General features: G+C 47.7%; 1 protein-coding gene across 1 annotated transcript in view; it reads left to right on the top strand.

Annotated features, from left to right (window-relative positions):
* The window catches only part of TNRC18 (trinucleotide repeat containing 18), a 55,164-nt gene that overhangs the window by 34,672 nt on the left and 5,141 nt on the right, over positions 1 to 15,351 (top strand). The window contains 11 exon segments of the mRNA XM_036392716.2: positions 205 to 489; positions 7,544 to 7,783; positions 9,731 to 10,080; positions 10,082 to 10,174; positions 10,994 to 11,158; positions 11,941 to 12,082; positions 12,425 to 12,542; positions 12,820 to 12,895; positions 13,271 to 13,379; positions 14,310 to 14,426; positions 14,701 to 14,865. Of these exon segments, the coding sequence (XP_036248609.1) occupies positions 205 to 489; positions 7,544 to 7,783; positions 9,731 to 10,080; positions 10,082 to 10,174; positions 10,994 to 11,158; positions 11,941 to 12,082; positions 12,425 to 12,542; positions 12,820 to 12,895; positions 13,271 to 13,379; positions 14,310 to 14,426; positions 14,701 to 14,865 (1,860 nt within the window).

Genomic DNA, 15,351 nt, shown 5'->3' on the forward strand with positions numbered 1-15,351 from the left:
AAAAATGCTCCTTGGATCTTAAGGGAGGACAAGTAGGTGGAGAATGTCCGTTTGTCATGGAAAGAAGGAATTTCTGTGTTTGTTGAGCTCAAGGCTTATGAGGGAGCACCTGGGCAGGGGTGGACAGTGGTGGCACCAAAACCCCTCAAAATCCCCAAACCCCATTTGGTGATGTAACGCTCTTCCCACCCGCTTTGACCACAGATACGGACTCAGAGGAGGAGGAGGAGGGATCCCTGAGGGACGAGTGGCCGGCACAGCCCCCGTCCGCTGCCAAGCCGCGGCCGCCTGGCCTGTACAGCTCGACGGCCAGGAAGGGCGGCCGGGCGGCCGGCGGCCCCAGGGCGGCCCCGCGCAGTGCGGTGGCCCCAGGGCGGCCGCTGAGGCCGAAGGCGGCGGCGGGGCGGAAGCAGCCCTTCTGCCTGCTGCTGAGGGAGGCCGAGGCGGGATCTTCCTTCAGCGACTCCTCGGAGGACTCGTTCGATCAAGGTTATTAATTTCTAGCAAACGCACCCCCAAGCGCAGCCCGTGTGGGAGCGGGGCGGGGCCGAGGGGCCTGGCGGGCCGGGGTCAGCCATTTTGATGGTCGGAGCCAGGGCGGCCATCTTTGTCCTTGGCAGCGTAGCCTGCTTTATCACCCCAGTGGTTATTTTTTATCCTTTTTGTATCTGTATCATTGTGATATTTTTACTGGCTGGCTCTTTTAGAGCTTTTATATCGACTGGGTTTTAGTGTCCGCCTCTCCCTGCTTTCCTGTTCCCTTCCTACCTCCTTCAGTTTTAACTTCACTTCCTTCCTTGCTGCCACCACCACCATTATATTGTTATTATTATTATTACTATTATTATTATTTTAATTATTATTATTTTATTTCGGCATGAGCCTTGTCAAAGTTTGAAAGGAGCTTTTTTAATTACTTTCCTCCTTTTTTCCCTCCTTTATTATTTTCTCCTCCTTTTCCTTTTTCCCTCTCCTGTTTCTTACCTCTCCTTTTTTTCTCCTCCTTTTTCCCTTTTTCTTTTATTCCCCCCTCTTTTTTTTTCTCTCCCTTTTTTTTTTTCTTTTTTTTTTTTTTATTACCGGGGTACTGTTGTGTGGCCGTGTGACTTGATGTTTGTACTGCGATTTGGTTTACCAAGCTTTATTAAACATACCGAGTTCATTTTTAACTAAACCTGTGTACCTTGTCTCTCTTGCTGTGTCTCTTATCAGGCGATTAGGTTGCTGCTTCACTCCATCCTGCTCTGCATCCCCCTCCTGCTCCCACTCCCCATCAGTAGAACTGGAATTAACCTAGTCTGGGGTACTCTCTATTATTCAAATATCCCTGCTGCCTTTGTCCTAGATAAAGCCTAGGCTTCCCCCTTTCCCCCCCAACCCCTTTGAGTTAATTTTTTTTTTTTGTTCACCCATTTTTAGTTTTGTCTTTCTCAGTTTGTGTGCTGATAGACTCTCTCCAGGCAGGCACATAAAACATGGAGGCACTGACTCCTTGTTGCTGCTGCAGGAGGGTACAGGGTGTATTTAACAGCCAGAAATTTTTCTTTTTAATTTTTTAAAACATAAATGTCAAGTTTTTGTGTCTCTTTTTGGGTGGTAAGTTTTTTTCAGATGCCCAGACGTAACCCACAGTGCTCAAGGATGTGGCAATTACTGCATTAAATTTGACTCTCCAGTTTCCCTCCCTCACCCTCAACCCAATTTTTTTCTTGCAGCTTTTTTTTTGTCAGCCTGTCATTAGTACTTCAGTGGGAAAAGAGATTACTTGAGACTTTTCCTCCAGAGACACAAGGGGTTTCTGTTTTAGAGCGCACTCATTAAATAATAATCATGGGGAAAGGTCATTTTAATGAGCCCTCAGCTCCCGAAAGAAACTGGCTTGGCTGGGCTGAATGCAAAGCAAGAGCATCCCCAGTTGTTATCTAAGTTACATGGCAGAGCTGGATGTAGCCCAGCAAAAACCTTTTAGTGTTTTACACTGCTCAGGGCTGTTAATTGAAAAACATGGCTAGATAGTTTGGCTTTTGTTTTGTTGGTTTTTTTTTTTATTTTCTGAGTTTTTTGATGTTAATTTCCTCTGTGCACCTGTTTGGTTTTTTCTTCCCTCCAAACCCAACCTCCAAAGAAAGATAATTAAAGCTAAAAATGAAAAATAAATTAAAAAAAAAAAAGAAAATTATCAAACATGGCAGAAAGATACAGAATGTTCATTTGTTTTGATGTGGCTCTGGGCTGGACCCACCAATGCATTTCAAACAAAACCCAAAAGAGAAATACATATGTCAAAAAAAAAGAAAGAAAATAAAAGATAAATTGTTCTTTAGAGAACCCAAAAAGTTGTGGGGATAGTGAATTTTATGTAAGGCTGAGATTGCCACATTTCCATGAAGAGTCCGCGTTAACTTCCATTCGTCCCTTCCTTGTTCCTTCCCGCATCTTTTCTTTGTTTGTTTTGTTGCTGTTGGAAACTTTGAGGATATCAATCCCTTTTAGGTGCCAAGTTCTTGAGGGGGGTTTTGGGTTTGCTTTTTGGTTTTGCTCCAGGTAAGCAGAGAGGTAACTTGTCCCTTTGACTATTTTTCAAGTAACCTGTCTGCTTTATTAGAAGAAATGAACTAAAAATCCCAGTTTTATGGGATAAAATCTGGGGAGGGGAGGGGGTATGGGAGGAGGTTGGGGAATCTGGAACAAATGGGGAAATGCATTGTAAATCCCATTGGGGTGTCATTTAATGGTGGGGAAACCAAAGATGCAAAACCCCCTGGGGTGGGAGGTGGGTATGGAGAGGGAGGTGGGAAGGGATTATTGATTACAATTTGGGGTTTTTTTCCTGCAAATGAATTTTTTCTTTTCTTTTCTTTTTTTTTTTTTTTTGGTTGGTTTTTTTTTGGTCAGAATCATTTCTTGAAGGGATATTTGGGTAATAGGGTTTCTGATGGCTTTCCCTGAATACTAAACCGATTAATAACCTCAGCTTTTCTAGAAGTGCTCGCTTTCTCCTTGCAGCTGCTTGACCAACCCTTTCACCCCTGCCCCTATCCATGATGCTTTGAATGTCTGTGTCGGTCTCTTGCATTTGCTCTCACGCTGCACTAAAGAAGCAAAGTGGTTGGCTGGTTGTAGGGCAGACACTTCTCAGCGAGGGTCACTAGCCATGAACCTGAACCTTGACCATTGTTATGTAGGTAGGCAAAATAACTTTTCTTTATGTCATCTGTCAGCCTCAGACGTTTCGATGTTGCCTCCATGAATAATGACACGTAGCTCTTTGCATTCTCTTGGTTATTTTAATTTTGAAAATGATTGCTGTCCGCTTTCAACTTTCCTCTGTCCGTGAAGAGTCTCACATGGAAGGTTTGCACGTGTGTGTCTGAGGACTCCAGAAATGCTTTGCTGCTTGCAGAACTGCTTTTGGAGAACCCTTAGCCCAGCCAGAGCAAGGATTTGTAGATGAGTCTGAGATGCAAACCTTAAAGGTTTCTGGACCGTGGTGCAGAAATGTCCCCTGGTCAGGGATATTGTCTGGCCCTGGCCCTGCAGTATCTGTGTCAGAGATGGGATTAGATGCAGGAAGACCTGTTTTCTGTCATCTGGTTAGACACAGATGAGAGGGGATACTCTACTTTCTTACAGACCAAACATCATGTTGCCATTCTGATAAGAGGCAAAGCTTGTGGTTTTTAATCCAGTGACTTTGAGGAGGAAACTGCTAATGTGGGCTAAAGCCCATCAGGATAGGTAGTTCCTTGAGCTTTCTGAAACCAAAGACCCATAAGTCCTCCTCCTCCATACTCTGTTTTCCTTAAAAATTTAATACCTTATTCTCTGTTCTCTTTTTCCTGACTTGGAGGATGATTTTACCCCAATTAAAAAAAAAAAAAAAACAACAAACCAACAAACAGTGATGGATAACCAGTTCCTTACACATTCCTTTGTGATAGTTGTAATATTTAAAAATATTTCATAAGCACTTCTGGAGTCAACAGCACAGCACATGTGGAGGGGAAGAATCTTCCAATGATGAGAATTGGCTTATCTGGAAAAAAAAAGGTACAGTCTTAAATTGGACACTCAAAAATAAGTAACCTCCAGAATTTGGACAGATTGCAGAAATCAGATGTTAATGACCCAGTAGCTGTCTAAAGTCTGCCTGTACTTAGCCTGCTTTGTATGCTGTAGACCTGCTTGGTGTTATGAGAAAATCATGCTGTTTATTTTTACAATGTGAAATGACTGTTTTAAGTGTGTGTTTTTGCTCCCTCCCTTCCCCAGCCTTTCCTCTTCACACCCCCCTCAACCCGTCTTGTTACATACATCAGTCTCTAAAAACCAAATTGCTTAACCAATTTCTGTTCATCATTAACAAAACTTCATTTACTGCTCTCCTACAGTAAAATACCATGGCAGCTTAGCTGTCAAAAGCAATGAGAAAACTTAGTATTCTTAACTGGGTTTGGGTTTTAATTCAGTGCAGGTAAAAATTGAAATAATCTTTGGCTCCAGTTTATGTGGCATCAGTAGTATTTAAATATGAATGTATTGTTTGTTTTGGCTGTGGAGTTGTGTATGTACACGTGTGGTTGTGTGTGTGGGTATATACACACATATACATGATCTTAAAAATGTCAATTAGAAAAGATATTTTTAACTTAGAGCATTTTTTTCCTTTACCCTCTCTCAGCGTTAACAAAATTACCATTGAAGGAAAAAATTATTTTTAAAAAAAATGTCTTTTTCCCCCTTGCTAGCTAAAAATCACCTTTTCAGGACCAAAAAAAATTGAGGCTTCAATTGTGTGAAGGCATCTGTGCATAGTTAATTTTAAACCCACACATAGTTTGGGTACAGTAGGGATAAAGCTTCTGCTTCCCATTAAATACAGGCACCAGTGTCTCCAAGGAGCCACACAGATGGACAGAGAGCACCATGCCACCATGGCCAGAAGTTTGGGGACTTACTTTAGAAGCATGTGGGCTTGGAGCAGAGCCCCAAATGTCTTCTTTTTGCTTCATTTGTTACTTTTTGTCCCTTGGAAAATCAGAAAGAAGAGAAGCAGGGATTGTGTTGTGCATGTGGAGTGGGGTTAGCAAGATCTATCCTCGCCATGAGAGGTGGAGGAGGATAGATCTGTGCTGTGAATGTGTTAAAATGGGGTTATTTTCAGGCTGGAAATTGTATCTCCTGCAGATAAAAATGTAAGTGTTGTGGTAAAAATGCTGACAAGGGACTGTCTTCAGTTGTCTTTCTGTAGTGTAATGCTGTGTATGAGAAGGAGGTAGCAATAACCACCAGGCACCTCATTGTGTTCTGTATTTTCTGTAGCCTGAGGAGCAGCCACTGCCATCCTGGGTTTTAAATCTGTTTTACCTGAGTGCCTCTGAAATACTGGAGCTGCTGGGCACCCTTTTGCCCTTGCACATGCAGCCTGTAAGTGCTGAAGGAATGGTGCTGCTGGGTAGTCCATGTGACTGAACCAGTGGGGCTGGACTGGTCATGGGTTTTCCTGCAAACTTTCCCCTTTTTTTCCTCCACATTTTCCTCCCCAGCTGCTCACTGAGTCACTCTCTGCTCAGCCAGCTCTCAGTCTGGCAGGAGGGGCTGTACAAGTTGATTTTTAATTTTTTTTCCCCCTGTTTTTGTTGAAAATTGCTGAATTTCAGAGCTAGATGGGATGGATGGAGAAGGTCTTGCTACCCCACCGGGTGTCACTGAACTCGGGCACGGTTTTGCTGCTTTTCAGGCAGGTGGTTTTCACGTCTCAGAATAAAGTTCATCTGGATTTGTTTTCTCTTTGGCAAAATGTGATGTAAAAACAGCAGTTGTGACCAGTTTTCTGGAAGGGTAAGGAATCTGATCCCAATTTGCTGTGGATTTTTTTTTTTGCATGTGGTTTTTATGCAAGGAGTGAACAGGGTTGTGGCTTTCTTGCTATTAACTGCAGGACTGTAGGGTTAGTAGCATTTTTATATCACGAGAAATGAGTCTGAGCAGCTGAAATGGGGAAGGAATTTTTATGCAGTTAAAAATTAGTATTCTCTGACTATCAGATGTATGCTACAGAGATAGGCCATCCATGTTAAAAAAAAAGGCAAAAAAAGCTGCCAGTTACCTCAGTTGATAAAATACAAGAATGAGAACATTGTTTTCTGATATTCCTGTTCTTTCTAATATCATGGAAAAATAACACTTGTGTTATTGTATTTTTTTTTCCTGAACAACCAAGTGTTGAGGACGTTTTTATCTATCCCAGAGGGCATATGTGAAAAGAAAAGGATTTTCATGTTCATTCCAGCTCATTTTGAAGGGATCTTGTTTCTCATTTGGCTGGATTTCAGACACAAGGGTAGTGGCTGGTAGGAGCTGGGGAGTGGGCTCAGAACAGGGCTCCTGCTAGTGGTGGAAATTTTCCAGCAGCCTCAATGATCCTACTTAAGCCCTCAATTTCAAAAGAAATGAAATATCTTTATATCTTTTCCAGACCCACTTTTTGCAGTTAAATATATATATATATATATATTTATAGATCTGTGTGCTCGTATATGTGTGTGTATAAGTGTGTGTGTGTGGTATATGTGCACTTGTGAAGTGGCCTGCTCACCAGCACTCACTGGATGAGATGCTGTTAAAATTAATTGCCTCTGAGCTGCTGACAGACTCTTGGGAAGCGCTGTAGGGAGGGAGAGGTGCCACTCTCGGAGCATCTACCCCCAAAATACCTGCTGTGTACACACCCTAGAGGAAACCCTCAGCCCACTGCTCTGCAGGTGTCAGCTGAGGCAGGCAGTGAGGCTGATTTCTTTGCCAGAATTAGATTTTGGCTGTGGGCAGCTCTTCCTGCCTGCACTGAGCCGGGCTTCCCTATCCTGAGCTGTAGAGAGGGAAATGAAAGGCACGGAGAGAGTTCTGAGGCAGAGGGTTCAAACACTGCTCCTTGTCTCCAGCACTACCTACACTTCCTCCCTTATGCATTCCAAATCCATTGCTTTCAAATTATTATTTCTCCCCCCTCTTTGCATTTTTGCTTCCTGCCCCTTCTCCTCCCTGTGTTCCCCTTGCCTCCCGCCATGGCACAGGCTGCTCTCTGGTATTCCCCTTCCCTGCTGATCTCTGGTTCTGATTACACTAATGGATTTCATTATGGAGGAGGTGTTGGTGGGCGGGAGGGGAATCCCACAGCTCCCAGGTCAGGATTTTCAAAGGAATTAAGCTTTTAATTCCTCCTGAAAGCTGTAGGGAAGGGGTGCCTGGCATCCTTTTCAAATCTGCCAACACCCTGCTCTTCCCTCCCTTGCCCCAAGTGGGTCGTCTTGCCTTACCCTGTATTGCTGTGTCCTTCCAGGGTGGTGGCAGGCAGGGTGACAGCGGCTCATGGCTGCAAGGACACGTGTGTGCCCATGGCCAGCATCTTGTGGCTTAGTCCTGGGTGGCTCAGTGCCACTTTGGTGGGCACAGAGCAGCAGGAGAGTTGCGGTTCAGGTTGGGGATGTGGCTGGTGCACAACTCCGTGAGGTTCGTAACGTGCTCCCTGTTTTCTGCGTGCCAGATTCCAGCTCCGAGGAGGAGGATGATGATGAGGAGGAGGAAGAGGAGGAAGCAGAGGACTATGGCACGGATGGCACAGACAGGCTGTCGTCACCTGCCCTGGATGAGAGTGGCCTGGGCCTTCTGGCCCGGTTTGCTGCCAGCGCCATGCCCAGCCCCATCGTTCCCCCTCCGCTTTCCATCATCCAGCTGGAGGCCAAGCAGAAGGCCAAGAAGAAGGAGGAGAGGCAGAGCCTGATGGGTGAGTTCCTTGGTGTGGGGGCAAAGTGAAAGGTTTGGGAGGTCCCAGCTGTGCTGCAAGAGAGCAGGTTGTGTACCCAGACACTGACCCAGACACTGTACCCAGACACCTGCCCTTTCTTTGCTTTGGCAGCTTGGTTCTGATGCTGAAGGTGGAGAAAGTGGCTGATAGGGAGACAAAAGCCAGTCATGGACATGGCAGGTTAGCAGCTGCAGGCATGGCTTCCCTAGGGACAGCTGTGGCTTTGTCAAAGTTTCCTCTTTTCCTACTTGGCAAATTCTCAACAAGACATGCTGCAAAGGCAAGCAGGGGGATGCTGCATCCCCTTGGACAGAGTGCAGAAGGCAGTGAAGTGCTATTACATTTTAGAGAAGGAAGCATGTGCTAAATGCAACTGATCTTGGATACCCAAGGGAAGCACAGACACCCAAGCAGAAGAAAAGCTCTTTCCATCAGCCCATCCCATCAGCTTCCTTATAGAAACCAGCCAGAGAGACTTGAAAAAAACATTCCTTCCTCTGCTCATATGTTTTCAGTGCCAGAATCTGGGTTTCTGCCCTGCCTCTGTCTCAGTTTCAATGTGTTAGGAGTTTCATTTCTTCCCCTTCCCATGCCCTGCTGCACAAGTGCCCATTCGTGACATTGTTCCTGGTCAGACAGATCTATATGGGTTCCATTTATAAATTCTCTATTAATATTTATTAAGTGATAATGGAATTTATAGCATGCTTCAGAATGGAAAATGATGTCCTCCTCAGGAGCCTGGCTTGTTTTAGCACTGTTTCCATGCTATATTAGGCTTTTGCCAACTTGTTCCAACAGCCTCTGCTAAGAATTTATTGTCTTGTAATCTGCCCTCCTTGAAACTGGAAGTATCTAGAAATTACCTCATGCAGTACTCAGAGAGGAGAAGGAGTGTTTTAATTTCCAATGGGTTTTTCATTTTGAGCTTTGCCAGCTTTGTTTTTGACATGCTGGCTCTTTTTCTCTCCATGCTGGGGCTGTCTCAGGGGAAGAGGATTGGGTAGAAGATGAGAGCAGTTTCCTGCAGAATTTACCCAGGAAAGTGAGTGTATTTGAGACAAGGACCAAGAGAAGATGCTTTCCTTGCTTGTGCCATGTACATTTTCATTTTCCCACGTGAATGTTGTTTGCCTACCTCCTGCCCATGTTGCTGGGTGTGTAGGTGCTGCCTCAGTTTCTCTTCTGCCCCTGAAAACCTGATCTTGCTTTCCTTTATCAGGTTCAGGGGAACACAGTGAAGGTGGGGAACATCTTGGCATTACTGCAGTATTTCAGACCTCTGGGTACTGCTGTGCTCATGGTGCTGAGCAGAGGCCAATGTGAGGGGAATTCCATTTGCCACAGACAAAAGATCATTTACTTCTCTTGACTTTAAGGCGACTCCTTGAGCCAATAAAAGGATCTGTGGTGTCTGTTGGCCAATGGGAAAAAATAAGCTTGAAATAAGCTTGGGTTTATTCCATTTGTTAAAAGACATTGTTCTCCTGAAACAAGGTGAAACTGGAGAGGGCTCTCACCAGGAGAGAAGGAGGGATCAGCTTGTGGGGTTTATGCTTGGTTTCAGCTGAGCAGCTCCTTTTTGAGGAGGGGCATGTTAAAGTATATTTTCTCTTCAGAGCTTCCCTGCAGGGTTTTGTCTGTGGGAGAAGGGAGAAAATGGAGGCAGGGAACACACTGAACCACACTGCCTGAATTGTTGGCCTCTGGTTTGGAGCAGGGCAGGCTTACTTCCAGGGAATTTCCACAGTGTTTTATGGGTCAGAAATGGAGGTCTGAGGGATGTGAGGATGGGAAAGAGGAACCAAGCAAGAGCTTTATCGAACAGGCACAGCACCTTCCATGGAGCCCAGAGGTTTCCAGCAGGATGTGTCCCCTCTTGGCTCAGCCAGGGCTCTGACTGATGGTTCAATCCTTTGCTCCTAGGGACAGAATTTGAGTACACGGACTCGGAGAGCGAGATCAAGATCAGGAAGAAGTCTCCGTCAGGGCTGCTGCGCGGCAAGAAGGGGCCGCTGGAGCCCAGCAGCATCCCGCCCAGCCAGGCCCCCAGCAGCCTGGACTCCGCGTCCGGGAGCGCTGACAAGGCCAAGCTGGGCTCTGAGAAAGGCCGCAAGCTGAAGAAATTTAAATCCCCTAAGGACCTGAGCTTTGAGTTCGGGCTGGAGGCCAGCGATGACGACCTGTGGAACCGGCGCCGCAGCGAGCGCATCTTCCTCCACGACGCCAGCACCTCCTCAGCCATGCTGACATCCACAGCTCCTGCCAGCTCCACCCCCTGTCCCCAAACCTGGGCGCTGCGGCAAGGGGGGCCCCATGAGCCCCAAAAAGGAGGGCAGCAAGGGGAAGGACAGGAAGGAGCTAAGCAAGGTGAGGAACGTGCTGGCCAGATTGGTGTTGGGACGCTTGGGAGCTGAGGGTGAAGGGAGGGAAATAAACTCCACGAAGGTAGAGGAGAGTTGAGTCCTGTCTCAGCAGTTGTTTGGCTGCCCCTTGTCACCCCTGTCAACCCATACACACCTGGAGGTTTTGTCAGACTTGGATCTGACTTGCAGGGGGTAAAAGCCATGTTTGAATGGAGCTGGTTGCTTCTGTCACCCTCCATGTCCCAAATCCATTCTCTTTGGGTGGCCAGAGTTGATGATCCTGCATTGAAACAGACCCTGTGAAATCTCTCTCCCACTCTCTGCATGAGATTGTCCTCTTGCTGACCTGTGGCCCTCAGACTGGCCTCTAAGGCTGTTCCCCTTTTACATGGTGACTTCTGAGGTCTGTCCCTGGCTGGGGGTGACAGTGGTCTCTGGGTTACTGGCATTTCATCTAAGCTGAATGCTTGGCTCCCTCTGGCTCCAGTTCAGTTCATGGCAGTGTTATGGAAGAACACTCATGGGGAGAGTTGGACAAGTTAGTTGTGACATGGGGCCAACTGGGATCTTCTTGGAACTCTTTGGAGGAAGATTTGATGGGCAGGAGTTGCTCTCCAGTGTAATGAAAAGCTCTTCCCAAAATGTGTGAAGCCAGAAAGCAGAGCTGGGAGATGTAGGATGTGATACGGGCAGTGAACTAACTGCTGGCTGAACATAATCCTACCTGTGCATAGCTGCCTTGCTCCACCTTTGCCCTCTCCTTGGACCCAGATCTTTACCAATCTTCTCTTTACTGATGGAAGTGTTTTGTTTTTATTTTTAGCAGCGGAAGAAGGGTAAAGAAACGCCCTGCTGCTCCTCCTCCTCATCCATGTCTCCTCCTGGCATCCCCAGCTCCCCCTCGGATGTTCGGGTCAGCCTGACAAGTGCCCTGGGCTCCACCAAGAAGAGCAAAGCTAAGGTGAAAGCCAAGGAGGTGAAAAAAGAGGTGAGGGACTGGTTCTAGTGTGGCTGGACTGGAGGGTGGCTGGCAGAGCACCTGGACTGTTGCAGTGTGAGGGAGGGAAAGCAGAGGTGCAGGTTTTGCTGGGTGTGTTACAGGCAAAGGGCTGGTTTGAAAAGCCTAAAATCCAAGGAATACTCTCTGATAGTACCTGCTGCTACCATCTGGTGTTCATTTGCCTTCATCCCCCAAATTAGTGAGCAGGCAGGATTTTCTCCAAGGCTGCCGTGGGGTGGTGGGAGGGTGGAGGGAGGTCCTTGCAAGGGACAAGGAGATGGTGATGGAGTAGCCTTGCTCAGCACAGGGTCACAGCTGGTTCCTGCTCCACTGCTGCAGCCTGTCATCTCTCATAACACACATTGCTGCCTTCTTACATGATTTCTGTGTGATGCTTATGGTCTGTGTGTAACAGCAAGGAACATATCATGGAGACTGGAGAAGAAATAGAGAATAGTACCTGGTGCCTGTTCAGGGAAGGCAGACAGGCTCAGGAGCACTGTGGTGATGCAGAGCAAAACTACAGCTCCACAGCATCTCTCCCAGCCTCTAACAGTGAGGATGTGGGGAATAGCTTTTGGTTAACTGCTGGTGATGCTTGGGGGATGAAGGCAGCAAAAAGTTTGGGAACACCCACTTAACTCTCCATGCTGAGAATGGAGGCAGGTTTGTCCTGATATCCTCAGGTTATTTTTTGCTGGAGGGAGCTGAGATGGGATCAGGCTGTTTCCTGTGGTGATCCAGCTGATGTGCTGCTTGCTGTCCTGCAGAACCGAGGGAAAGGAGGAGCTGTCAGCAAGCTCATGGAGAGCATGGCAGCAGAGGAGGATTTTGAACCCAACCAAGACAGCAGCTTCTCAGAGGATGAGAACATCCCACTGAGCATGCTGGTTGAGAGGCCACCCACACCAGGTAAGGGCAGGATTTTATAGGTAGGGAAGCTGGGCAGGTTTCCCAGGGCTGCTCAGAGGACAACTGTGCTGCTTTCACACATTCCTCATCCAAAGCCATGAGTCTTTGGGGTGGAGATACCACTTTTTCAGTCAATTCAATAAAAACTAAGCCTGATCAACATGGCTCACTGTGACATCTTATTGAAATCCAGTCTCTGAGTTGCCCTATTTTCATTACTGGTATGTTATTATTACCAAGAGAGGGGACAGTGATGCTGGGAATATGAAGTTTCCTTCTCCCCTCACTGTCCCTTTCCCATGTGGTTCTCTCTAATCCCCATCACTCTCCCACACCTCACAGCTCCCCGCTCCTGCATCATTGACAAGGATGAGCTGAAGGATGGCCTGCGTGTCCTCATCCCCATGGATGACAAACTGCTCTATGCTGGGCATGTCAAGACAGTGCATTCACCAGACATGTGAGTGGAGGGGCTGCTGTATCCACCTGGGATCTGCCAGAAAATGGGGACATAGCTGCTGTGTGGATCACTTTGGGGGTTGTGTAGAGCTGGCTGCCCAGAGACTGACAATGTCTGGCAGGGAGGGAAGGAGAGTCCACTCTGGTTTATCAGCAGTGAGGGAAATCCAATTATCTCTCATGAAGTGCTCTCACATCCTCTCCCATCAGAGGGAGGCGTTACCTGCTGGGGGTGGTGTCTCCCATGTGCTGTGTCTGACCCAGCCTTTGTGTTTCAGATACCGGGTGGTGGTGGAGGGCGAGAGGGGGAACCGTCCCCACATTTACTGCCTGGAGCAGCTCCTGCAGGAAGCGGTATGTGCTGCCAAAGGCTGCCTGTCCTCGGTGCCCATGGCCTGCTTGGGGGTGGGGGAGGCTAGCTGGAAGCTCTCTCCTCCTCCAGCTGCAGGGATGTCCTGGTCCTGCCCCCATGGGTGGGACCAGGACCAGGAGTTCGCTGTGGGCAGAACTCCCCTTGGTGTGCTCACTGCCCCACTGGCAGCTGGCTCTAGTCCTGTTTTCCGGCAGGGCTGCTCCTTCCCTCCTCCTGTGAGCACGCAGGAGGCCGTTCCCCAGCAGGGAAACTTCCCTTGCCATCCATAGAGCTGTTTTGCTCCATGCCAGCTGTGGAGGGATGGTCTGTGCTGGTGCCAGGGTGGTCAGTGATTGCCTTCCTCTTGCCCTGAGCAGATCATCGATGTGAAACCCCCCTCGGTGCGGTTCCTGCCCGAGGGCACGAGGATTGCAGCCTACTGGAGCCAGCAGTACCGCTGCCTCTACCCGGGGACAGTTGTCCGAGGTAAGGCCACCCTGCCTGCTCTGTGCTGTGAACCTGGGATGTCTCCAGCCCTGTGTGTCCTCAGGGCTGTCAGGCTTGTCTGGGGAAGCCCTGACCTCTGCTGTGAGTGTCCTGGAAGTCAGAGCCTGGCTTGTTCTCTCCTCCAGGTCATGCCCCTCTCATTAATGATGCAGATTTAGTAACATCCTGCAGGTTCAGGAAGAGGTTCAAACAATTTAGGAGCTTAAATATATCAAGGACATTTAATACATTTCAGAAAGTCAGAATTTATTCCAGGGATCAATTATTTCTGAGGCTGTGGAAGTTTCTAAATCACCTGGACACTCACAACTTTGCTCTGACATGAAACACCAGTCTGGTCCCATTAGAAAGTTGGTGAATTGTCCGGAGTGGCTCAGGACAATTCTGCCATGGCTGGTCTTGGTTTTGGGATCTTGGTTATACCACATGTGTAAAGGGGAATAATTACTTATGATGTATAAACCAATAATGGTGATGCAAGAAGAGAGGCTGAGAACACAACTTATTTCTCTTGGAGAAAGTGAAAAGCAGCAGTTTATGATGGCTGAGAGTAGTTAGAAAATGCAAGTTTAAAAAAAGATATTTCAATGAAAGGAGAAAAGTGAATTTCTGCAAGAATAAAGGGAGATAGTGGAGAGAGGTGGGAAGTCAAACTGGAATGGCTGTTATGTTCTGGAGCAGTGCTGTTGATGGGGAATTTCACCCTGAGTGGGCTGGTTCAGTGTTGTCAGGGACTTTCCATTGCAGAGTGAGCCTTCTGTGCCTCCCTGCACAGCCTAGGAGAGGTGAAGGGAGTGCTTTGCAGCTGCTGCAGCACCCCTGTCTTTCCCCATGTCCCCACTTCCCTTACACGGGGTTTGTACTCTGATGTTTGTTGCTAATCCCATCTGCTGCTCCCCCATCCCACAGGAACCCTGGATTTGGAGGAAGATGGTGATCTCATCACAGTAGAGTTCGATGACGGGGACACGGGACGCATCCCACTGTCTCACATTCGGCTTCTCCCACCTGACTACAAGATCCAGTGTGAGTCTTGCTGTTCAGTTTTTTGCAAGACACTTCCTGCTCTGACATGTACGGAGTTTTGGGCTGCTTTCCTCAGATTTTGGGATAATTTCACAGACTTTCAGTCACAAAGATTGCACCATCAATTACAGAACACAGAGCTGGGGTGGGATATCACCCATAAGGAAAAAGGCCCAATCCCTATTGCAGATTTGGTTGGGATACTTTCACTCTATCACATCTCTGTTTTATGTGTTATTTGACAGCATTTGAACATCTCTTTGACCTGTTCCAGGTGCTGAGCCTTCCCCTGCCCTTCTGGTGCCCAGCACCAAGCGCCGTAGCCGTAAATCCAGCAAAGACACTGGAGAAGGAAAAGAGGGATCTGCCCTGGGGTCAGAGGAGCCTGTGTCAAAGGGCAAAGGGCGAGGCAGAAAGCCAAGTGTCAAGGCCAAAGCTGGTAAGTTGCACACTGCCAGGCCTGGAGCTGAGGGAATCCTTGCACACTGTTCCCCAAGTTCCCCACTGTTCTCCCCAAGTTAGGGCTGTTGCTTGGAGCAGGATTTGGGTGAGGATGGATGCGTTGCTTGAATGCAAAGCACCCATGCATCTCACTCTGCTGTGGCTACAGTTCACAGGAGGCTGGCTTGGAAGCTGGCCTGTGCTGTGACAGCCTTCTTCTGTCAGTCAGGGATGTGGAGCATAGAGTCCTTTTTTCAGCTGAGATCTCTGCAGCTGTCCATAGAGCCAGAGGTACAGGAGATTTGTAGTTTGGTTCTCCTGAAGTTGAAGCAGCACCCCTGGGCATTGTCTATCACTTCTCACAAGTACTGGCACCAGGCCAGGCTGTTCAGTGAGCAGTGAGGACACCCCCTGTGCTCCTTTGGGGGTACCTGAGCAGGCAGGAACAAGCCATGCTTGGCCAGAGACCAGTCAACACTGGTGT

Source organism: Molothrus ater, chromosome 16 (assembly GCF_012460135.2).
Source record: "Molothrus ater isolate BHLD 08-10-18 breed brown headed cowbird chromosome 16, BPBGC_Mater_1.1, whole genome shotgun sequence".
In the NCBI taxonomy this organism is placed as follows: domain Eukaryota; kingdom Metazoa; phylum Chordata; class Aves; order Passeriformes; family Icteridae; genus Molothrus; species Molothrus ater.